At 40.5% G+C, this 25,405-nt stretch overlaps 1 protein-coding gene across 7 annotated transcripts in view; it reads right to left on the bottom strand.

Moving 5' to 3' along the window:
• Positions 1 to 25,405, bottom strand: part of nbeab (neurobeachin b) — a 188,102-nt gene that overhangs the window by 121,865 nt on the left and 40,832 nt on the right. For all 7 annotated transcript variants that reach the window (XM_056440918.1, XM_056440921.1, XM_056440922.1 and 4 more), the window contains exons 2-11: positions 17,594 to 17,825; positions 15,824 to 15,924; positions 15,481 to 15,576; positions 14,028 to 14,149; positions 12,074 to 12,200; positions 10,942 to 11,061; positions 8,774 to 8,920; positions 2,642 to 2,839; positions 2,411 to 2,544; positions 485 to 593 (exon numbers count right to left, since the gene is read on the bottom strand). In XM_056440918.1, the coding sequence (XP_056296893.1) occupies positions 485 to 593; positions 2,411 to 2,544; positions 2,642 to 2,839; positions 8,774 to 8,920; positions 10,942 to 11,061; positions 12,074 to 12,200; positions 14,028 to 14,149; positions 15,481 to 15,576; positions 15,824 to 15,924; positions 17,594 to 17,825 (1,386 nt within the window). The remainder of the gene's footprint in view (positions 1 to 484; positions 594 to 2,410; positions 2,545 to 2,641; positions 2,840 to 8,773; positions 8,921 to 10,941; positions 11,062 to 12,073; positions 12,201 to 14,027; positions 14,150 to 15,480; positions 15,577 to 15,823; positions 15,925 to 17,593; positions 17,826 to 25,405) is intronic.

Here is a 25,405-nt window from a genome sequence, read left to right as displayed (position 1 = left end):
AGAAAAACGCAGTTCACAGGTGCCGACTTATCCTGGCTGTTAGTTAACAGCAGCTGAAGCCGACAGGCAGGCAAGTCACTGAGTGACAAAGTGGAGTCATTTCTCATTGCTCCAAAAGAGCCAGCACTCTGGGGGGGCCGGCAAGCTGCTAGATCTGCATCACCAAATGGGTAAATAAAGATTGATGTGGAAAGAGAGAAACCAAGGGAGTGAAAGGGGAAGACAAGCAGTCTTGTGTTTAGTTCAAAGACACATTCAGGACTCTGCTGCAGGCGATGGAAGATCAGCCTGTTGACAAGGCCTGGAGAGTGCAGACAAGATCCAGAGGATCTCGATGGTGGAGAGTTTCAAATGAAGATGGGCTTTTCAGTGAACTTGTCAAAACTCTGTGTCACACCAGTGTATCATTTCCCCATTTATCGTTTCGCTCGAGGTCACTGAGGTTAGGAAACAGTTGCAATATGTAAATGAGGCTTTACCACACCTTCTCTAGCAGGTATCCAATGACCAAAAAGCCCTTTCCTCCCAGCATCTGCTCCTGCATAGCCACAGAACTCTTGAGCAGCTCAACCAGAAAGGCCAGGAGAGTGGGACTGCAAAACAAGAACACACATCTCATACACACACATCGCATATTTCATCCAGAGATACACACACACACCTCATATCTCACAGATACACACACACCTAGTATCTCATACAGAGATACACACATCTCATATATCATAGACACACACACATCTCATATCTCATATACACACACACCTATCATACGCACACACACACACACATGCACACATATCGTATCTCATACACACACACAAACATATCATACTCACACAAATATCATATCTCATACACACAGACAAATATCATATTTCATACACACAGACACACATATAACAGACAGAAAGAGAGACAGACAGAGACAGATGTACACACACACACCTTATTCTAGAGACTACAGCAGCATGAGCAGACAGTGTGTCAGGAAGGGAAAAACAAGGTCATTTTCAGAGCAATCAGCTGGGGAGCCTAGCGCACCACTTACATCCCTCTTCAGTTCAGAAGAACGCCTGGGCTCGCTGGGTTCTCTAGGGACAGAGTGGTCTGGGGGGGCAAGTTCTAACAGGATGTGTACGTATGTGGGTGTGGGGGTTGAATGGGTCCATTGGCGCAAAGCAGTTCAGTGAAGACAATTTCTTTCTTTGCTGGAGGGCTCTCCAGCTGAAGCCTTTGGCTGAGCGACAGTGTTGCTTGCTGACACTTCTTAATCCGCTTTCCCTCACATCCTCTCGTGGCCTTCGCTCTAGCGCAAAAATCCCAAGGACACAATCACTCTTGTGCAGGCTTGACAATAGATGCTGCACAAACGCACTACATGCATTCAAACTCATACGATCGAATGTGACCTTTCAACCGCATCTGTTTGCCTATCTTATCAGTTTGCAGTTGCGCATTGGTCTCACTACTGCTCCAACGTGGCTATAATTGAGCAAAGGAGACAACGTACAGACGTGACAGTCAACTCTGTGCTCTTGGTTTAGCCCATGATCCTTCACTGCAAACACAGCTTAATGAATGAAAGAAAAACACATGTTTTTAAACAACTATTCCAGGGGGCTGCTGGGAACAGCCGCAGCAGATTCATGAACATTATGGAGTTAACTTTCCCCAAAGTTCGAAAGGACAAACTATGTTGGGGAATGGGACACAGTGCGAAGAGGAAAGGCACTCGACATGCTAGCGATGGGAAAAGAGGGACGCAGAGATGAAAGGAAACTACAGAGGCAGTGAGCTTTGGGCACCATGGGTTTGTGCTTGCTCTGTGGCCACTGCCGCGTCTTTCTGGTACTGCTGTCGATGAACGAATACAAGATTAGAAAAGAGCTCAGACCCCATACAGAGCACAGTGGTGAAGGCAGGACTGACCAGCTCAGGATGGCAGGGATGAGAGTCTTGAACCAGAGAGCACAGAGAATAACGAAAGCTGAAATTCTGCTGGTATTATAAGCAGGCAGTGGTTTACCATGGACATATTGGTATCTATTGGTGTATGTATTGACTAACATACACGAAAAATAAGGCATACAAAGCAGAAATAAGTACTGATAGAGTAGGAAATACAGAGGTACCTACTCTATGTCTAGCTTTTGAGACTTTATCACCTATGTGTCACTTTCTGCACTCTAATTTTACTTCCTGCAACCACAACACCACCAAAATAGGGATATAATTAAATCTATGGCATCACAATTATAATATGTTGATAAGATACTGACATATTTCTTTAAAAAATGTGAAAAAATTAGCTTCAGTCACAATTTCACGTGCACAATTTCCAAGGCACCGATTAAGATTTCCACGAGGTGAAATGGTCTAGTAGAGTAACAACAGTTCTACTTTTTACCATACAGAGAGTTCCACTTGGCTCTCGTTCAGCTGATGGTAGTCCAGCTGAGCGAATAGCGGGAAGAGCACCTGGACCCCACCGATGGAATGGATGGCACTGGGGATAGAGTGTGTCACGGTGGCTTTCACATCCTGTGAGGATAACACAAACCAAACAGAACTTTGTATTGACATTTGAAATGAATTAATCAATATCTAGGATCCATCTTGCTTGGATATAGCAACTGACCTGTAGCATAAGTGCATGAGGTGAGTGGACAAAGATGGAGGCATTTTCTTTGGGCGAGGACTCTAGGCAGAGCTGGGCGTCGGTGGCTTTGGCGTTATAGGTGAAGGCGATGGAGCTGGCCAGCTTACCGTCATACAACACCTGCTTGTGATGCTCTGCTAAGTGGATATCACTCTCTGACTTGAACTTAAATGTGCTCTGGGGAGGAACAAGAAAGAGAGCAAATGAAATTGAGCGAGGTAGATGAGAGAATGAGATATTGAGTTGCTCCTTCCTGCACATGCGCTCCATCGCTGTCTCTTAGGTGTTATCTTTTAATGATAACTTTGGACTTTTGTATTCGCAACAACAGATTTCCTTCTTGGAATTGAGTGCATTACAGGAAAAACGTTTTTCCTATCGATTCTGCAATGTTGCAACCACCAACACAGAGCAAATGTATTTACTTTTTAGGGACGCAAACTGTTCTTAACATGATGAAAAACAAAGCACAGGTTTGTGTCAGGGCATCTAGCGAAATTAAGCTGCTGTACAATGTCACCTTGCACACAAAAAGCTTCATTAAAAGGTACGAGAAAATAAGTCAGAAAGCACCGCGGTACCATTTCAAATGAAAGAGGCATACAATTTAACAAGAATAGATTTTATATTTTGCAGGGTAGACATTTGAATGTGTTTTATCTTTATGTCTCATAGACAAAAATATGACATTTGTTATTTGGTGTCATGTGTTGCGAATATTTTTTTAGTCAATTTCAACTAGTTTTTTATATTGAATGTTAAAGCTGTAGCTTCTGTGGTAATGTTGTTTTCTACTGTGTGTCAAGTTCTACTGCAGAATACAATAATCATGAGGAACAGGGGCAGATGGTTATTTACCTGCATTACTTCTACCCAGTCATTTCCTCGAGGCTTTTCTGAAGCAATTTCAAGCCAAGCACTCACTGTTGAATCCTCATGAAGAGACAGTGGTATGAAAAAGGGAGTGTGTGCCATGATTGCGGTCTTCTACTTAGCACACCTTAAGAAGTTCAACAATACATTTCCTTCTGCTTGTATTTATATTTCTTTGTAGCTCCTGTTCATTTACGCTTTTCACTCAGCAAATAATAGTAATGTTTATTTTTCAGGCTGAAAGAACTGTCAAATTAAAGCTGACAGTCTGCAATTTAGCATGGTGTTCCTGTGTCACTTTACATCCAAAATAACCAGAGTAAAAACATTGTGAAAATACTTGCTGAGATTAAAATATAAACAAGAGTGTTTATCAGATATAAAGACCAAAGAAAGGGAAAAACTATAACCAAATTACATTAAACTGAAATACATGTATAACCCTTACAGCAAATCTACATTTGCTTTTCTGACCCTTTTGAATTCTCATGAATGAATGATCAAATAACGCTGATGAAATAATGATTACAGTGATGATTTATAAGTATCAGCCAGTGTCATATGTTTTGAATGTGTCATCTGTCATGAAACTACATTATGTCTGAGGACATCTGAAGCTGTTTGATGGCTGTGAAAAAAGAACGAGAGGTTCCATTGGTCAGCTCAGCCCCACATTCATTATGGTGGACATAACAAATCGCTGATCGATAACAGACTAGTCTTAATTTACTCAATCAATTAGCTGCTGACAGATGAGCTGAATTAATCCATTAATGCAGTGTGAATGGAATAGGCTTAATACGGAAATCAAGTCCTCTAATCAGGAGGGTTGAATTATTAATGAACGATATAAATGTTTTTTCTTCCCTCTCTGAATCATGAACAGCAAGCAAATGGTGATAAGATAAAGAGAGACGGGTAGAGCTGCAGTAACAGTGAGGAGACAACCGTCTGTTCCGAGAGGAGCTGGAGTTAAATGCAGTATGCAACAGAAGCAAACAGGCTCAAAGGGCATTTCAATCTGGGTTGCTTGAGTTCAGAGAAGAATTAATTGGATATAAAGGTGAGCCGACTCATGTCGTCCATTGAACAAAGACTATGGGAATCAGAATAAAAAGGGGAGAACGGTATGGCAACGGGGTGTGTTTAGGCTCGGCTGCAGAGTGGGTGGAGCGGGGTGTGGTTCAGGGAACGGTGTCTAATTGGCCTCAGCTGGTGACTAATTGTTAATCAGCAACAGCTGAGGCCAATTTGTGTGTGCGTGTATATCTGTCTCCATAAAAGAGCAGTAGACTGAGGAGAGAGAGAGTGGGGAGCAGAGGCACAGTCTGCAGTCTTTGATATAAAACATATTGCCAAATATCTGTCCTGTTTGCTCATCCTTTGGTGCTTGGGGGTGAAACCTACTGGTGACAGCCACAACCCTGTTACTGCAGACTTTAAAGGAAATGTAAAATGTGTTTAATACTATACTATTCATACTATAGTATATATATATATATACATACACACACACACACACACCTGCTACCAGGGGCATTGTCAGGCCTATTTCTGATTGAAACAATCTATGATCTGTTGGAAACAAGGGATATCTGGGGGCCCCAAATAAATGTGTAAAATACCCCCAAACGTGCCACTCCCCTTGGGGCTTAGCCCCCTCCCTCTTAGCCCCTGCCTGCTACAAATAGTGCACAACACTATACAGATCTGCTCGTAACAAAGCCGTTTCAATCTTAACAAAGTAAGTTTTCTGATCCTAGGATTTAATCATTTTACTTTGGCCAAGCTAATTCCTTTTCTAAACAGTATTAGCCAAAATCCATGTACTGTATATCGATACCGTGTCTGTTGCCTGGCAGCATTATTCTAGCAGAAGTTTTACAGGGAAGTCTCAGAACTGGTGAGGGTTGAGCTCCATTTAATGCCATATCCTTCAAGTCAAATGATAAAAAGGCAGAGAAGGCGTTCTGTGATCAAATCCACACAGCAGCCAACATGCATATCATCATGTCGTCTCTAACATCCTTCAGAGGTTCCTACTCAGGAAACCCAAGTGACAAGAAATAACAAGCTCTAGTGCCCTGCCCTTTAGTGTAAGACCTGCTGCAGTGTGAAAATAATGATCTCATGGATTGTGGCTACTGTAACAAACCCTGTAGCATGACAGTATCATTCCACCGGCCAATCACAAAAGAATTACAGTTGCCTCTGTTCCTCCTAGTGCCAAGGGCTGTCATCGGCAAGGGGCAAAAGTGTTCTCAGTATTGACTCAATGTTAAAGTGTATCTGCCAAAGTGAAGTGATTAGATATATGCTGCTTGTACATGTAATCTGTTCTTTTAAGTTGAAACAAACTCGTGTGCCCGGTTAGTCCGGTACATTTGGGATGTTGTGAAAGCGGTCAATCGAATCCTAGTGTCTACCGGATAACTTCAGGCCACTTCAAAGTGTACTCGGTGTGGTTTGTTTGTCGTGTGAAAGCAAATGAACGAACTAACCGCTCATCATATGGGATGTGAACATGATTTCAAAAAGCTAAACTTTAAATGAATGTATCTGCTTCAGTTTAATCTGTTCAGGAAGCAATCTTATTATTAGTTGCAGATGTTTCAAGACAGAAGAATGCTATTGTCTCATGACTGCCCTTACTTCCTCCTTGTGTATCCATTGAATGCCAAACCAAATGTGTATTGGATTGGATTGGATTCAATCTATTGTCATTGCACAGAGTACAGGTACACATGCAACGAAATGTATTCTCTGCATTTAACCCATCCTTAGTTATTAAGGAGCAGTGGGCTGCAGTAACGCGCCCGGGAAGCAACTGGGGGTTCAGTGCCTTGCTCAAGGACACTTCGACTTGCAACTAATGGGGAGAGCGGGGATCGAACAAACAACCTTGGGGTTGCAGGTACCCCACTGAGCTACAGCCGCATGCAGATCAGAGAAAATGACACATCAAACATGTAAGCTTTTCTATTGTGGCACTTTGGTGGTATTATTTAATCTTTAATTAAGAATATGACTAAATTGTTTCTCCATTGACATTGCTTATTTAATTCAAACAAGCCTATGTTTGTTGGCCTGTAAAGTATTTAGAAATGTTGTGTCATCTGTGAGCGTGTCATTTAATGTTCTACATCATTATTGTATTATTGCATGGCGGCTATCCAGAGATAACATGTGTCTTCCCTGACAAGGACCAGGACTGTGCAGCGCCTCCGTCTCGTCTACAGCAAGCTGTGGCGCATACTGCAGAGAAGAGTTGGAACAAATCCAATGAGCTAATCTGACGCTTGTAGAGCACATATGGTAGAGATGATAGAGGGCAAAGACAGAAATAGCTTCGTGCATCAAATGAAAAAGGCTTAAAGTCATGGCCTAATTGATTTGACTAGTCAACTACATTACGAATATTTTCTGTTCAGTGAAGCCGTCTTTGGATATTGCTCTGACAGACTTTATGACTGCAGACCAGGGGTTTTCCAAGGGCTGGAAAGGGGAAAGTAGTTATCGAGAATAAACATTAAAAGATAAAAACTTTGCAGTTTACATTGCAAATTATGTTCCTTATCCCGAGTTACATTGCTCACTATTGTGAGGCAATTATCTTGTATAAATCCTCCAGCCTACACTTTTCTGGAGTTTCACCAAAGCTTATGAACTCGTCTAAAAGCAGCAGTGATGAATGCCAGTCCGGTATGACAGTCAGCCCCATCCTGTGGAGAACAAACACTGTCCCTTGATGTTATCTACGAATTGCTGTGAAGATGTCAAGTCATAGAGTTCGCAATATAGAGCAACAGTTGTTGGTACTCTAAATGAAATGACTAGGAATACATCTCAGAGTGCAACTGCCATACTGAAATATGAGGACCATGGATCAGAAATAAAATCATACATCAGCTCAGATATTTGTTGGCTGTGGTGCTGAGCAGACGAGTTGAAACGAATATAAAGAAAAGTCCAATGTACAAACTGTAACTGTGATCTGCTGCACTCAGACTCTTTCTGGCAGTTCTTAATGAAAACAGACAGCTTCCCTTAGCCTGGACAGCTCTCCCATTACAACAACCAATCAAGCCTGACAACTCTCTGACCTTCCTCCCTAACTCACCTGGCTGGGCCGATCATACTCACCCTTACCAACACCACTTGCAGCTTCATCAAATGTGGGTAATTGTCTCCCCGGGACATCCTCTTCATTATTGTGCGAAATCTGGAGGATTGCTCCGTTGTGCATTACCTCTCTAATTGAAGGTCTAGAACCACAATTACGGAGGTAAATGGCAAGTCGCCTGCCATTAGCAAGAAGAACAAATAAAAGACTTCTCTTGGGAATCTCCATGCATTAACAGACCTGATTGAAATCACAAGCACAATCTTGCAATCGTCACAGTGTAGGTTTTACAATGACAAATACACCTTCCTGCCTTAAAAAAATATACTATTTTCATCCTGGAATCAGCTAAAGAACCAACAGAGTGGGTGTAAAATGATTGTAAACTGTCTGGGACACATCCTGTATCCAAACTGATTTGGCAATGCATGTCATTCCTCCATTTTGACAGAATGCAGGGCTTTACAGGAAAAGGTGAGACAGTGAGAGCAGTCTCTGAATATAAGAATGACCGAGGAGCACACTGGATCTCTTTCAAGGGGAGTGGAATATTTGGGTTTAGAGAGTAAATACTGTAAAATAAATAAATAATAATAAAAAACAACAACAATAGTTGACAATAGTTGACGCTCGCAGTGGGTCCCTTTCCTATCTCAGTGGGGGCATCGTTAAGGAGTTAAGCTTAGGGCACCAACATGGCTAGCAGCGGCACTAGTCCCGCCCCCCTGAAGCTGTAAACCTAGGGGAAACACTGAATAGTGATTAACAATCACAGCTAAATCCCTTTCTAGGTATGTCAGTAGATTTCTATATTCCCTATCTTTTGGTTCTTGTCAAGAAACTTGGGAGTGCAACACCTGCTGCCGCTGATATAAGTCGGCTCAGGACTCTATCCCCTCAGAGGGCCTGCCGCTTCCCTCAGTTCATTGTGCTATTATTTCCAAGAAGTCATTTATGCAGCCGTTTATCTGGGAGAAAAAGCATCGCTCCGAGGACACACACACACACACATCACGGCAAAGAAACTGTGGCCGGGCAGCACTGGGTATTGGTTTCCCAGACTGATAGGTGAAGACGACTGCTTACATGTAATCTAATGTAGCCACCCTACATACCTTATAGCCCGGTCCTAGCTGATGAATTGCAAATATCTGTGCAGGATTGAGGGCTTCACTGAACACGTAGACGGCTCCTAGCTGCCCACAGAATACTCGGTTTGCGTCTGCTGTCTCCGAGGACCCAAGGAAGCACTTATCATAACTCTGCAAGAGAGATGAAGAAAGAAAAGGCTCCACTGTTTTATGCTTAGTGACTGAAGAAAAAAACCCACTCATTTTCACTGACTGATTCACACAAATAGGAAACCTTAATATAACCTCTGGAATAGGGAGAATACGTATTGTGATTGCAATCAGGATCAGATTCAGGAAGAATTTACAAGAGCAGAAGCTTTTTAACACCAGACCAAACAGTCCGTATGAAGTGGCCATCTCATCTGATTTATGTATAACAGAGGGATAGCAGTAATATATATATATATAAATATGTTATTCAAGTGAATAGGCAAAATACACAAAAACACCATGACAGGAAGAATATCTATATATATAAATGGCAACATTTAGGTTATAATATCATAGCTTCAATCGTAGAGAATTAATATGATAGAGGCAATACAATTTTGTTTCAATGTTTCTATATGTTACCAGAGACTGACTGCATGTAGCACCAGTCTAGCTGTTGGCTTCCAGTACCGTCTGTGTCGATAACTATGGATGTGACCATACCCTCTGTGGCATACGAGAAGACAGCAGTTTTAAGCTCCCTTACTTGGTTGAAATACTGTAAACTAATCTAATGTAAACTATTCTCTTGCTTGTTTGAGTTACGGCGTCTTTGCGATGCAGCCTCACAGGATAGAAACCTCACCAGAATAATGCCACCTTTCATTTTAGGTGTGGGAACATTTCTCCAAAAAAACTACCCATCACTGGTCAAAGCAGCTTTAGTCAATGTGGTGGGATATTTTATGAACACTGATATCCCAACCTGTCATTTGGGCAATAAAAACAGCTACTGTGTGAATATTTTCATCTCTACGAGTGTAAATTTCTTTTTTACCCCATCTCACAGAGCCATGGGTAACAGCAGGTTTCCTTTTGGCTTTGTGTAAAACATGCAAATATCATACATTTTAAACAAGAATGCTTCCGACTAATAGAAACCGCAATTTCAGTTCACATATTTACAGTAGATGCTGACATTTAATATTTTGTTCATCCTGTACATACATCTGTTTTCAAAATGTTTGATATCCCCTCTGCTACTCTCGACGGCAGAGTGGATATGTAAAATAGGACAATATATATACAGGACTGTCTCAGAAAATTAGAATATTGTGATAAAGTTCTTTATTTTCTGTAATGCAATTAAAAAATTATTAAATATTAAAAGAATAAAAGGCTTGCAATATTTCAGTTGATTTGTAATGAATCCAGAATGCATGACATTTTTGTTTTTTTAATTGCATTACAGAAAATAAAGAACTTTATCACAATATTCTAATTTTCTGAGACAGTCCTGTATATATACACTACCGTTCAAAAGTTTGGGCTCACCCAGACAATTTCGTGTCTTCCATGAAAAATCACACTTTTATTTATCAAATGAATATAAAATATAGTCAAGACATTGACAAGGTTAGAAATAATGATTAATATTTGAAATATTAATTTTGTTCTACAAACTTCAAGCTCAAAGGAAGGCCAGTTGTATAGCTTATATCACCAGCATAACTGTTTTCAGCTGTGCTAACATAATTGCACGGGTTTTCTAATCAGACATTAGTCTTCTAAGGCGATTAGCAAACACAATGTACCATTAGAACACTGGAGTGATCGTTGCTGTAAAAGGGCCTCTATACACCTATGGAGATATTTCATTAGAAACCAGACACTTCCACCTAGAATAGTCATTTACCACATTAACAATGTAGAGAGTGTATTTCTGATTAATTTAATGTTATCTTTATTGAAAAAACAGTGCTTTTATTTGAAAAATAAAGTCATTTCTAAGTGATCCCAAACTTTTGAACGGTAGTGTATATATATCTCTGAGAGAAATCCATGTTGCCGTGGTAAAACTCCTTTTGCCCAATGATATATTGAACATAAATGGATGTCACCATTTCCGGCCACGAGAAACATTAATGTGTACAAAAAAACATCAAGACCAGTGAAGAGAAGTGCTAATGGGGAGGAGGAGTAAAACGAAGAGTACTTACGTCATTTGTGTTGACGTACCAGGCCATGTCTCCATAAGAAACGAGCTGTCCATTAACATAGCATCTGATTTCACTGTTCCTCCAGCGGCTGTAGATTTGAACTATACTAATCATGTACCACTGAGTGTGAGAAGAGTCAGATGGAAAACATTTAAGAAGTGAGCTACAGAACAGGTCACTCTTAAATGGGTCATTATTAAGAACGTCTTTACACTGAATTCATTTGACCACACTTAACTAAATCAACAATTGAGTTTGGTTTATCGAATATCCACAACATTTCTGGCCAGCTCCAAATTGTGTCTCTTTTATCTGGTCAATTCAGATTAACTTCAAAGTTACCAGAAAGCCACGGCCGTGCGGTTTACCATCTGATGTTCAGAAATTAGCAGTGGAACATTGAATAAAATACATCAGAGAAAAGGCTAACAGGAGGCACGGCGAGTCAGTTTCTCTCCGTAGAAAGCCATGTCAGACAGTCCCTGTAGTTATTCAGTTATTAATAAAATGTTTTCCAACAATTAATAATAAAAGTGATTTGCTTCAGTGTTCAATTTGTCAAAAGCTCTCTGAAATTGAATGAATGAATGTGATATGCATTAAACCCAAAAGTCAGTAAAACGGAACATATGTTAAGTCGTATGTATAGTAATCTAAACTTAATTTGCTTTGCAACTTCCAATGCAGAAGCTGTAGAGATTATTCATTCACAAGAACACTTTGTAGCTGCATTTCACTTCAAGTTGTCTGCTTGTATCCAAGGCGTTATCTTACATCCTGCGTTGCTGATGCAGCACTTGTAGCACCGACAGCAGTTCTTTTGATTTAATATCCTTTTCCTTCTTTGAATTGTAAAGCTGAAAACGGAGGGGTCAGTTTCGCCAATTTAGTCCAAACTTTAGGATTTTATCACAGTGACTTATGTGGAAAACATAAAGGAACACTATAGAGTGACAGGGAACCATTGTGCTTCACTGCTTATGTGGGTTACATATACACTCGGAGTAGCTGCTACGTCTGTCTTGAGGATTCGCCGTTTCAATCCAAATTTGGTCTAAAACTCTAAATGACATAACCGTATGTTGTATAAAAACTGAAAAAACACATGATTAAATGCCAAAGCTGCTCTTACCTTCCTGGGCTGAAAATCGTACTTCACACAGTGCTGGAAACCTTTTCCTTTAGACTTGAGTGATGTCACAATCAAGCAGTTGCCAACAAAATGTGCAGAGTACCCAATACCCTTGCTGGTCCGAAAGCTGTAGACAGAAAAATGCACAGTATATATCATGAGCTGCGAACTTGACAAGGTTTAAACCAATTAATGTATGAAATGTATTTTAACTCCACTAAGGTAGAAGGTTTCACACCAATACTAAATATTAAATTGGATATATCCTCCTTCCCAATACTGCACAATCATTCAAAACCCATGACTGAAATGACCTTGTGGCTTCTTCAGCATTATAAGATTGGGGTCAACATCATTTTTGAATGCCTCGGGCTAGACAGGACACAAAGCAATTTGCCGGCGTAAATGACAGGTATCTCTGACGACTCTTGTGAGAATAATAAGATTTCGCTGAACCGGCTAGAACGGGGAAATTCCTGAGGTAAGACTGCAGCTATTGCAAATTATCCAGGCATTGTAACAACAACAAAGATGAAGACACAAGGAGAACATAGTTGATGAGCGCACTTCAGTGATGGTTGACCCCTTTACTCAGATTGCCTTGTACACAAAATGAGCAGACTCTCTGTACATAAACAACCATACGATACTACACTAGTTCTCTAGTCTTTCCCTGCTTGTACTGAACATATTTTTCTTTGCTGACATGTACTTATTACACCCCCACAGTCTTTTAGGTCCATAGCAGGCTGCTCTTCAAGGCCACCACCCACTGGGACCATCTAAAACAAGCGAGCCTCTTTGACAAAGCAGATAAAGCTTTAATACTGTGAGGCGCATGCAGAGCCAGAGAGATGTAGAGCCTCACGCCGAGCTACCAGTGAGCCAGCCGAGTCGGCTTGTTATTACACATCAGGTAGAAAGCAGCGACCTTGGTCTGTTTCTGAAGATACAGTTCTTTTTGTTGTCTACATGCCTTGCCACTGAGCTACGAGGCCCTCAGAGCGATGCACAAAAAAAAGATTAGCTCAGCATATCTCAGTCTTTTTATGTGACTGTCAGTGAGGAATCGCTGCCGTATGAATACAAACAACCTTTCTTTATTTCATATATATATACACATCTGAGAACAAGTCCTTCCAAGGCGAGTATTCTTTCATTCAAACGCCAGCAGACGATACAGCTAACAATCCCGTTATCTCTGACCAATTTGTGAGAACAGTCTTCCCTGTCAGCCAACTCGACCGCCTTTATTATGCCACTTTCTCTTTCATTCCCCTCTACAACTCTTTTATATGTCCCATTGTATTGAGTGATTTTCTTCCCAAGCTCCTCTCAGAAACAGAAGGAACGGCAGCTGAATATCACTGCCCTTTTTTCAGTTATTTATTTGTGCACTAATTACCCACAAGCCCCTACAAGAGAAGGTATGTGGGCCTAATGTGGCAGATATTCCAATCTAAATTAATACTTCCAGGGCCTCCCACTGCTGCAGCCACTGTAGTTCATGCTTCCACAGGTTTTAATCTCAATAATCTAACCTAATTCCCCTCTCTCTCTATATTAATTCATGAACATTATCTGGAAAGAATGAGGCCCTTTCACGAACAGCATTACTTAAGTGTTGCCCGTGTGTTAAAATATGTGTCTGTAAAACTAGTTTAAATTAAAGTACAAGTTCCAGTCATAATCTGTTTAGATGGAGACATTTGGAGTGGTTCACAGAGTATCAAACAGCATATTGGTTCATCAATAAAGCTTCTGGTAGCTTTATAGGACTCTGCAGAGAGGGAATGATTTTTAGAACTAAAGCAATTACATTGATGAAAAACAGGGAAGTATAATGTTCTTTATTATAGTGTCATAATGTTACAGCACCCCTGTGAGAGAGCTAGGCACGTATTGAGGACATTGGAAGCACGAAGCGCACACATGGAAGTAATTGTTTACTCACCAGTAGAGGTATGGTTTATCCTTGTCGACATTGATGTTATTTAGGGGATCCATCCTGAACCAGGTGTTGAATGTAAACCCGTTCTGATAAGGCCACTTAGCAATCGGAGGTAAAGCAATGGCCTGGCACACAACACAAAGAGAGAGAAATTATTCAGTCTGAGAGACAATTGGATAAAAATGTGTTCACTGCCTTTTCTATATTAGGTTACAGTGAAATTAAGATGCGCTACGAGTCAGAGCACAACACAAAGGTGCTAAAAATGTACGACTGAAAGTGTAATATGAATATGTTGTGCTTCTTTTGTGCCAAGTTATATTAATGAAGTTTTATAAGATACTGTCTGATAAATGTCCATTTCTGTAAAATAACAACGGAAATTGCAACTATGTGGTGACCTCCAGAATGTTACTGGAAGAACGATCACATTCTAATTCTTGCCGATTTCTTTTTTTTAAAATAATGGCAAGGGTCCAGCCTCCTTGAAAACATATCCAGCTGCGATTTGTAGTCCTATTTGCTTTTGGGGAAAGTTGTATTATTTTATTATTTTTAATATCTAGAATTATTCAAAGGATAATTCAAAACAGGTCTTTAAGCATCAGTAAAAACATTATTTAATGAATGTACTGCGATAACTCATTTGCTTACTTAATCAACATGCTTTGGCATGATGCCAAAAATGCAAAGGTAATGAAAAGTATGCGGCACTCTGTACCACGTGGAATGTTTTGCCACAGGCTTCCCATCTGACCAAGATGAGCAGCACCTCTGACCTCATCACTGCAGTCTGCACTCTTTAGTCAACTGGCCATCCCTCCATACCCGCGGACTACTCCACTGGTATCAGTCCATTTAGAAAGCTATCATTGATAAACACCCCACACATCCCTGTTCTCTACTCATCATCTTCCACAGTAACCGCAATTTACGCTCGAGCAATTTCATCAACGTGGTCGATCCAAAAGTCTCCACCGCCTTCGGTCGTTTCTCATATCAGTCGCATGGAAGAGCAAACTGGAACGAGGCGCAAAAGAAGCTAAAGCTTCACACCCTCATGTCGTTACCTTCCTTCAATAACTCATCTCAAATGATTCATTTTTTTAAATATAGTGTACATATTATGATGCTGTTCTTTTTGTATGAGATTGATTGAGATGTTTCTATGTTTTATCCATTATCAACAACTTGCCTCCCGTTGCTGCTTTTTTAGCCAGTTCGTCAGTGCACATGAGAATTTTCATCTGCATGTAAAGACCACGTCACACCTCTTTTCTTATTTTATGTAATCAAAATTACAGGCAAATGTTTTCTTTATTGAATTTACTTGATTTCACATCCATTACTGTACACTGCCGATTGTTCTCCCCTAATAACCTGCAGGTCTCCATAATAAAACACACATGTGTATCACTTTAAAAAGATTGCAGAGTGGAAACTTGAGAAAGCTTACTGCTGCACTGCGACCAGGGAAGTTGAAGAAGGCATCTGGACCGTGTCTCTGGGGCATCTGATTCAGCACCGACAACATTTTGACTGCATGCTTTGGCTGCATAGGTGGCAAAGATAACAACAACAATTTAAAAGAGCAAAAAACAAGACAGTTAAGGATTTATATTTGACTGATTGGACGACAGACAATACAATGTCAATGAGCTCATTCACTCAATCTGCAGTTTGCAGAACAAGCACTAAACAGATCAGTGTGATGGCTCTTTGTGGGCGACTCAAGCAAGAGTGTCAAACTAACATCCATTTAAACTAACTTGGTGCATTGGGTCCGTGCTATCACTTACCCAGAGGCCTCCTTCTCCTCGTAGCATGCTGAAGAGCAATTTCAATTCCTTCACTGTGATGCTGTAGCTGGCCAGCACTCCCAACATGTCCACTAGCAAGTCTTTAAAAGGCAAGAAGCATGGATGTTTTACCAAACACCCACACACGCACAAACAAACATGGGAAGAAAGGGGAGAGATAGTACAATTAGCATTTACAGCTGCATTTTGCAGGTATTATAATTCCTCCACACTACACAGGGAACTTCACGGGGAACACTATTCATATGCATAGACTTCTTAGATAAAAATTGACTGAGAATGAAGCTAAATTTAAGCAAAACTGTTTTGTCTGTGAATTCTCATTACATATAAACACTTCCACAACAATTAAATGGAACTGGCTTGTAAATCAAAGAGATGTCTATGTGGTTAATTGTTCACATTGAAAAAGGCACAGTAACACCGCAGGGACAACGCATTTAGATTTCATCATCAGCTGAAACATAATTCATTTCTTACACAAGGTATGGATGGACTTTCCACAGTGACCTAAATACAGATTTGAGGGGCTCATTCCAGAAAGGTAAGAATAAAAAGTAGTAGTCCCTACCGACTGCAATGTTCATAGACTAAAGTTCAGGACTTAATTCGTATACAGAGACAACTGCTTTAAAAATTAATACTTATTTGTCAAAAGAGCATCATGAGGCTATGCTACGAGTGGGGCAAATATATAAAAAATATTATGGATCCAATATGTAAAAATTGTATATGTTTTAAAGAAAATGAAGTTACCTAATAGCAATTATTAGGTTAGTTTGAAATTCAATTAGAATTGACTTTGAAGAACATTGACTTTTTGCAATAGTTGTCTGAATTGATAGAATAGAGTGGTGCAGGAATGAGTCCTAAAACCCAGAAATCAGTGAATATTTGTGCACTTTCAATTTCCTAGGCATTGCCTTTTGAATGGGTTATTGGTAATTTGTGTATAATGATTCTTTCTGTACACATGGTATCTATTGCACCTGTCCATCCTGGAGAGGGATCCCCCTCTGTTGCTCTCCTGAAGGTTTCTTCCCTTTTTTCCCTGTGAAAGGTTGTTTGGGAGTTTTTCCTGATCCGATGTGAGGTTTTGGGACAGGGATGTCTATATGTACAGATTGTAAAGCACTCTAAGAGGCTATTAAGGGCTATACAAATAAACTGAATTGAATTGAATTGAATGGTTAGATGCCTGAAATACGGTCTGTGGTTAGCCTAAGCTTTAGAGGTTTTAACGTTTTGTTCTACAATTTGAAATACTTGTGAATTGTTGAAGCTTCTACACATCTTTAAAAAAGACGCTCCCAACATGTGGCTGAATGATCCTACAGACCATCACACAGAACACATCAACCCCGCTGGTCTAGTTTCTTTTTAGCCTGTCATTAGTGTTTTACTTCTGGCAATCACACTTCAAAAATCCCAAAGTCAAAAGTTTTTTTCCTTTATGAAGATTATCTTGCAGAACAAATGTAAATATCATAAATGTTTGAAATGGAATCAAAACATTTATCCCTGCAGCACTCTATAACTGAACAAATACAATGACAATGAAAATATACAAAAGAATATATTTGTTAATGGATCTGCATTTCCATTAAAGATACAGACGATCAGATGGTTGGCTGCCAGACTGAAAGCTAAAACCAAGAAGGCATAACATGTATGGGCCACTTGCTGGACATGATAATAATCACTCTGAAAATGAAAATGCATGCTCTCCCACTGCTACCATTAACATACCTGCTATCATGTCATCCACCAAGCTCATTTTTAGCAGCACTTGCTGGATGAGGCCCACCTCAGTACTTGTTTGCAGGTTTCGAACACTTTTCCGCAGGATGGCGGTGAACATGCTCCAGATTTCCGCCTGGCAGGTGACGTCACAGTGCCCCAACAGCTCCACCATGCAGCCGATGCCTTCTGCATCCTGGATAATGAAGTTAGTCTCCAGGTCGAACTCGCCACCCACCAACTGCATAATAAGATGGAACAGGCAGGGAATGTAAGAAAGACTGGATTGTGATGCCTTTCACATGATGTTTTAATTATTTTCTGTTGATGTAATGTTCCAGCATGGAGAAACACAGAGAGCAGCCTAATGTAGAGGAAAGAGACTAGTCCATGGAGGTATTATGGTGCCTAACCTCAGTCATCATCCTCAGATTCTGGGGCATTACATTTCAATGATGCGTGTCCCTGGGCTGCATAGAGATTGGAGACAGTCTTTCATCAGAGTGCATAAAGTACCTCTGTAAAAGTGAGGTGTGTTTGATTCTCTCTCACCTCACCCAGCACAAGTGTGAGGTGCTGGGTGTGATCGAGGAAACCGATCTGAGGAAAAAGCTGTTCCTCAGCCTGTCAATCCGTGTTTTAAGAGCATACAGTTCCTGTGGGCCCCTGAAGTGAGCATCAACATCGAACCTGGAGGCAACGCAATATCTCCACCTGCTCCGAGACGGGTCTGGAGGCTGGAGCATGTTTACAACAAGGTTTTGAGTTGTCAACATTTTAGAGTGGTAGGGCACTTTGGTTTGTGCGATTTGGTTCAATACTGTTGCTGACTGAAGATCACTAAGATTCCTATTTATTTATTAATATTCAGACAGGGCTTCTGGAGGGGACCTGTCAGATCGTATTCATTCAAATTAAATCAACATGTTCACATGTTACTATTAGTTAATAAATTATCAAAATAGATGTTAGAGTGGCCGAGCCATAATCAGGTTTTGAGATTTGCTCTTATATATTTCTGGATTTTGTGGGAATTGTTAATTAACTATCTGGAGATCAGCGAGATTCAAATATGAACGTTAACACCAGGCCTGTTGTTCGGCTACATTTGATAGAAAAGTTGCATCATGATGATTATATTACATGTTTACAAGTCTTACAATACAGTTTACTATATTCTGCTACAATAGCCGTATAAAGATGTTATTCACATTAATACATGCATCATTTAGTCTCCTTTCACCATAACAGGTAGGCCCGGCCTCCGTGAAAGAGCAGTGAGTATGTTCACTGTATCCAATGTTGTGTTGGTCCAAGAGAATGATTTATTGCTTTTATTGCTGAATAATACAGAAGAAAATGTACTATGTTAACTGGTATGGAAAATGAACCGACTGATGGAGACTTTGTTGATATGCAGACAATTGTCTTTGCCAGACTTCCCACCTGCCTAATGCTACCATGCATGTCCTGCTGCAGAAAGCCAAACAAAGTGAAGTAACATGTTGCTGCTTCATCCTTCTGTCAGGTAACACATGTTGCATCCGGTCTAATTGAGCCGTGAGCATTACATTTCACAGTACAAGCCCTAAAAAATCAATATATATTTGGTCAGTTACACAAAGCAATATAAAACACTCTGAGTGGACATATCGCACATAACTGAAATCCTACACAGGTTCAATGACTTTATGTTACGACTGCTGAATATGGGCCAAAAGAGAACATACTTCTAACTATCAAAGATGCATGTAGCTGTAACCAAGACCAATCAAGACAAACGAGATTCACATGAAACCAAATATTTGGCATTATACTAAAATATAAGATATTGGTGGGGGCAAAAACCTAATGACGAAACCCACACAGCACTATTTAAGCTGCCTCCTGCTTTATAATCATTTATGAATTCCAGAGAAAGTGTAAATGTCTCGCTACCTCGAGTGCAGCACTATGAAATGAGGAGGGAGAAAAGTGCAGTTTTATGCTAGGACAAAGACATCCAGATCAAGCTGCTAAAGACAGGATAACGCCCGTGCCTTTATGAATGTATAGTGACGTTAAATGGATTTAAAGACACTGTAAAAACTGGATTTGACTAGTTCTTATTATGTGGAATAAAGGGATAGAAATAACTGACAGCAGGCTGTGAAAGGTAATTTGTGTAAAACTAAGTTATTTGGATGCTAGCAAGTATGACAAAAGAGCCACGAGCTCGACACGAAACCGTATAATTCAAAGCCAGCCACTATTCACTCGAGTCTATTCACAGCCACGCCACGATCCTGAGAAGTGGTGTAATTGCAGATTGTCCGATTATTTTTCACCCATTATGCTACGAGAGGTTAATAAAGACATAAAATCACTGATTACACACTTAATATCTGGAGAGAAGAGCCTATCTGAGGCATTGCGCAGAGGAAATTGATGCAGTTTAACTACCACTTAAGTACACTGATATAAAGCCCATAATCAGTGTTAAGAAGTAAATCACCAAATTATCTGCAAAAAGAGGCAAACTGCTGATTATATGTTACAACTATCAAAGCAAAAATGCATTCTGCTCCGCCAACACAAACCGCAACCAATAAAATTCATTCTAACAACATGTATTTGTGTTAGTAATTTGCATTGAATTACACACTTGAATTACACACAACCGGTTTTGAAAAATGTGTGTGTGTGTCGTTAAGACACATACCACACACATGACACCATTTTTGCACTATATACCTCCATCTCTCTGACTCATTGCCTGTCTACTGTGTGCTATTGTAAAAAAAAAAAGGACAAAACTAAAAATACAAAAACGGCACTTATGGCATGAATCTAGGGAAGGGTATACAAAATATTTGGTTCAACTACCACTATTTGTTTCAGCTTCATCTGGACAAAATGGCCACTCTCACCGAGCTTCGAAGTTGCTCTGCAGAAAGGCAACAATCTCTGTAGCAGCTCCTTAATTGGGCCTTCTCGGTAGAATATCTACATTAAAAAACTTGAGGCAGCCTGCCTGGAGTTTACTTAATGACCATAAACCTGACAACACAAGACAAAAATATTCCGTTGTCCGGTGAGAACGATGAGAATTTACGGAACATTGGCCTGAACGTCATGTGGCAAAGCAAGCGGCAACAAACAGCCACGGCTGACACTACTTCAACACAGAGGGCGACGACGGCTGCAGCAAAACCATCACGACTAAAGAAACACGAAACAAAGCTAGGTGCAAAAAGACTTCAGAATGTGGTGAAGATTGACCTTTCACCATGACGATGACCTCTCGGCACACAGCAATGGCAATTTGCATGGCAATTTGCATATCGTCAAAACAGATCCACCGACGACGCAATTGCCATGGCACTTCACACCGCCCTTTCCCACCTGGAGGGGAGGAACTGTTGTGTGCGAATGCTGGTTGTGGACTACAGCTCAGCGTTCAACACTATTGTTCCCGCCAAGCTCGACACCAAGCTCAGAGGTCTAGGCCTGCACTCTACCATGTGCAGCTGGATACTGGACTTCCTGTCGGGCCAGGTGGTGAGGATGGGCAGTACCACCTCAGAGCCGCTGACCCTCAACACGGGAGCCCCTCAGGGATGCGTGTTGAGCCCTCTCCTGTACACCCACGACTGCACGGCCATGCACAGCTCCAACGTCATCATCAAGTTTGCTGACGACACAACAGTGTTGGGGCTGATCACCGACGACGAGACAGCCTATAGGGAGGAGGTTGGATCACTGGTACAGTGGTGCCAGGAGAACAGCCTCGTCCTCAACGTCAAGAAGACCAAGGAGCTGATCGTGGACTACAGGAAGCGGAGAGGAGCACACCCCATCTCCATAGACGGAGTTGCAGTAGAGGGTCAGCAGCTTCAAGTTCCTCGTGCACATCTCCGAGGACCTCACATGGACCACGCACACCACTCACGTGGTGAAAACTAACAACGCCTGTATTTCCTTAGGCGACTGAGGAAATTCAACATGGCCCCGCATCCTCAGAACATTCTACACCAGTACCATCGAGAGTGTTCTGACAGGTTGCATCACCGTCTGGTACGGAACTGCACCGCCCTGGAGCGTAGGGCACTACAGAGGGTGGTGCGGTCGGCACAGTACATCGTTGGAGGTGAGCTTCCTCCATCCTGGACATATACACCAAGCGGTGCGTGGCCAGGGCCAAACGGATGATGAAAGACAATAACCACCCCGCCACAAACTGTTCACCCTTCTACCGTCAGGCAGGCGATACCGCAGTATCAAGTGCCGCACAAACAGACTGAGGGACAGCTTCTTCAGTCAGGCCATCAGGCTGCTGAACAAGGACTGAGACCCTCATTAACACTATACACCAGAACATATTCTGTGAATATCTATGGCCATGGTGTATATTTTATTACATTGTTTTATATATATATATATTGTATATATATATTGTATGTATATACATATATATATATATTGTCTCAAAAAAGCGTATATTTTATTACATTGTTTTATATATATATATTGTCATGATGTATATTCTATTACATTGTTTTATATATATTGTTAATACTTTCTTCTTTTTTGTGTGGATATTGTATAGTTTATTCTCATTCTTATTTTAGTCTGCTACTGCTGTCGGGTGTTTTGCACATAAGAATTTCACAAACCGATTATACTTGTATAAAAGGGGATGTGACAATAAAAACTTGAAACTTGAAACTTGAAGTCAACATGCAGCGGCTTCATGACAAGACTCTAAGTGTCGAGTGAAGTGACCCTGAGGACTGGAGGGGAACCGGTTTGAAAATCTCTCAGTGAATTAGAATGTGTTCCACATTTACTAAATCTGAAACACTTTTTACATACATCTATAACTAAATATTGAAACTGTGTCTGCCACAATATGCATTTTCATGTATTAGTAGTTTCTTAATGCAATTAAAAAGGTATTACACTTTACCTTATACAATTGCCAAATAATCCCACGTAGAAGCCGTCTGGGTGTAGTACAGTATCATTTAACAAGTAAATGATCTTTTCTGCAGTATTGGCCACGACTAAATTCTCATCTTTCATGTGAGACGAAAGACGTAGGTTGAATTTCCACTCCCTCTAAAACACCACCGCCTAATAAATGATACATTTAATTTCCTTTCTGGCTCCCTGCTGGCTCTCCAGGACTTATCTAAAATACTATAACAGCAGGAAACACTGGCAGTGAGAGATTGTGGCTGTACACTCATTTATTTTTGCCCCTATCTCTGCCTTTCTCTCCTGATGGTTTGCGACGATAGAACCCGGCTAGTCGTGGTCGCTTTACCACATTAGACCTAATGGCCGCTCAGTGTGCTGGTGAGACTCAGCTCCTCTGCTAAATCCTCTCTCAATGAGACTCTGATGATAGCCCTGTCAGGGATCTGCACGATAAAGCCAGAGATGCTTTGGGAAACACACAATTGTCATAAATTCAGCAGCAAATGAGTCAGGATATTTTAATAATCTGGCACATTTACTGCTGGGCTAGTGCACTGATGTATGTTGTTACGTGTTGCTATTATTTGTTTAACTCTGTGTATTAAAACAAAAGTATGCATTCCAAGTGGAATTTTATTTATTAATTTAAGTGGCAATATACAAATGTTTTGCTTTAACTAATGTAATTTTGATAGCACAATGTAATGGCTATTTATTAAATTCTATTGAATAATGTAACCATCAGCATTTAGATGGGCTCCCTATAAGCCGAGAACAGCGTCCGAGTTGCGACGATACTTATAAAGGCAATAAGATGATAATAACGAGGCCCCGCAATCTGAAACAAGCTGGCAAAATCAGTAATGCCTCCCACGTTGTCAACGGGAGCAACTCAACAAAATAGCTTTCAATTCAACAACAAGAATTGTGCAGTTATTATCCCATGGTTGTGGAAATGGCGGACACTGGAACAACCAGAGTAATGTTGTAATGATAAAAGGAGCAGTGTGTATAGGAGTGTCTACTAGTTAATATGGAATAATAGGTATTCTTATAAGTATTAAGAGTATCAAGTTTGCTTGTCAGTTAAAAATAAGACTTTGTTGTCTTTTAGTTACCTTAGAATAAGTTTTGTATTGATCCTCTTTGGAAAACTAAAAACAACAACTAAAACCTGCAAAACAACAACAACAAAAACCTAAACTAAATGGAGGAGTATATTACTGCAGGCCTCCTCCTCGTGTTGTCACCATGTTACCAATGAATCTGCCAGTCAATCTGTGTTGTGCCTCTGTTGTTCACAGTTGCCATTGGACTTGATTTCAAACTAAGCTTGAAGCATTGAGTAAATAATGAAAAGCATATTTGATTCGTCACAACCAAAAATGTTAGGTTGTTTTTTTACACAAATGAAAACAAGCTCATTAGCCTGCAGTGGTCTATGTCCACCTGTATTTTTCTTTCTGGATGGGCGAACTGTTGATATATTTATGGATGATGATAAATAAATAACACCCTCAGGATCCATTCCTCCATATGGGAGCGATGACCTGAAATGTTAAGCCAACGTATCATTCTGCATTCAGCAAGCTCGTGTCTAGCAGTGGTTCTCAAACTTTTTCTGTCTCACTTTGAAAGAAGACCAATGTCCATGCCCCACCGCCCCAACAAGATGGTCTATGTTGACTTTTAAAATAACTTTTTGTGCAAAAAAGCACAGTGGAAAATAAATAGCTTATTGTGGCTGCAAATATCTTTTCAATATAATATCAATAAGTGCAACCTGTGAATAAATAAACAAAACAAGTTCAAATATTTGGCAATAAAGAGTTTTACAATGCATATATTTTCAAAACAATAACGTGCAAAACTAAATTAGTGCAGATATGTGTGTTAAGTTGTATTTGTATTAGTGGTTGCAAATCTCTTTCAAACAGCCTTGATACGGCCATTCTCAATTCATGCTCAATGTTGAGCTCTTTTTTTAAGGGAAACAGCGGAAAAAACAATCTCAATTAATGCTAAATGTTGAGTTTTTGTTTTGAAGTGCAACAGCAGAACAAACGATCTCACGGAGATTGTATTTATTAATGACTTAGGTTTATGTCTGTGTACTTTGAACGTGTGTAAAATGTGAAGTTCTCATTAAAGGTCTTTCTGCATTTCCTCCTGCGCCCCACCTGTAGCACCACTGCGCCCCACTAGAGTGCCCCAATGTTTGAGAACCACTGCACTAAAGGATGGAAACTGACATTTTTTTCTTCTTTTAGATACTATTAGTGTTTTAAGATCTGCGTTGCATTGCTCGTAAAAGACAAAGACGTGTCAGTCAGCATGTCAAGTGTCAGCTAAAGCATTTATCTTTGCACACTCACCCAACCAACCCTTTTCACGTTGTTTGCACTCAAACGTAAACGCCAATGGAATTCACTCTAGTGGTATTACTCGGAATTCACCATAATTCAGCATCAAAGAACGAATCGACGTTCTGCAGAGAATGCACCGAACTGCAGAGTCACACAAAGACTTCCAGAAAAGCTTAACCACGTGGAAGCACAGTGTACTGGAGGGAGGCAAATTCAGCAGTCAGAAATCCATGCTGTATGATGCAAATACCCAAGTGCTGGTTCAAATCAGTGTTGTGCATACAGAGGTGGAGCTAACCCATTTCCCTGATCCCAGGGGAGGGGCCAGCGGAAGGAGGAAACCTGCCTCTTGCAGCTATGGCTAATCATTCAATTTCAATGATGAATATCTGTTCCGGATTATTAAGACGCTCAAAAGCTCAGTGGAGCTGCAGGTCGATGATTTACAAACCAGAGAGGAAGGTTTTAGAAATAACACTACAATATGAGGCAG

The sequence above is a fragment of the Pseudoliparis swirei genome, chromosome 20 (genome assembly GCF_029220125.1).
Source record: "Pseudoliparis swirei isolate HS2019 ecotype Mariana Trench chromosome 20, NWPU_hadal_v1, whole genome shotgun sequence".
NCBI lineage: Eukaryota > Metazoa > Chordata > Actinopteri > Perciformes > Liparidae > Pseudoliparis > Pseudoliparis swirei.
This window is presented reverse-complemented; position numbering and strand designations above follow the sequence as displayed.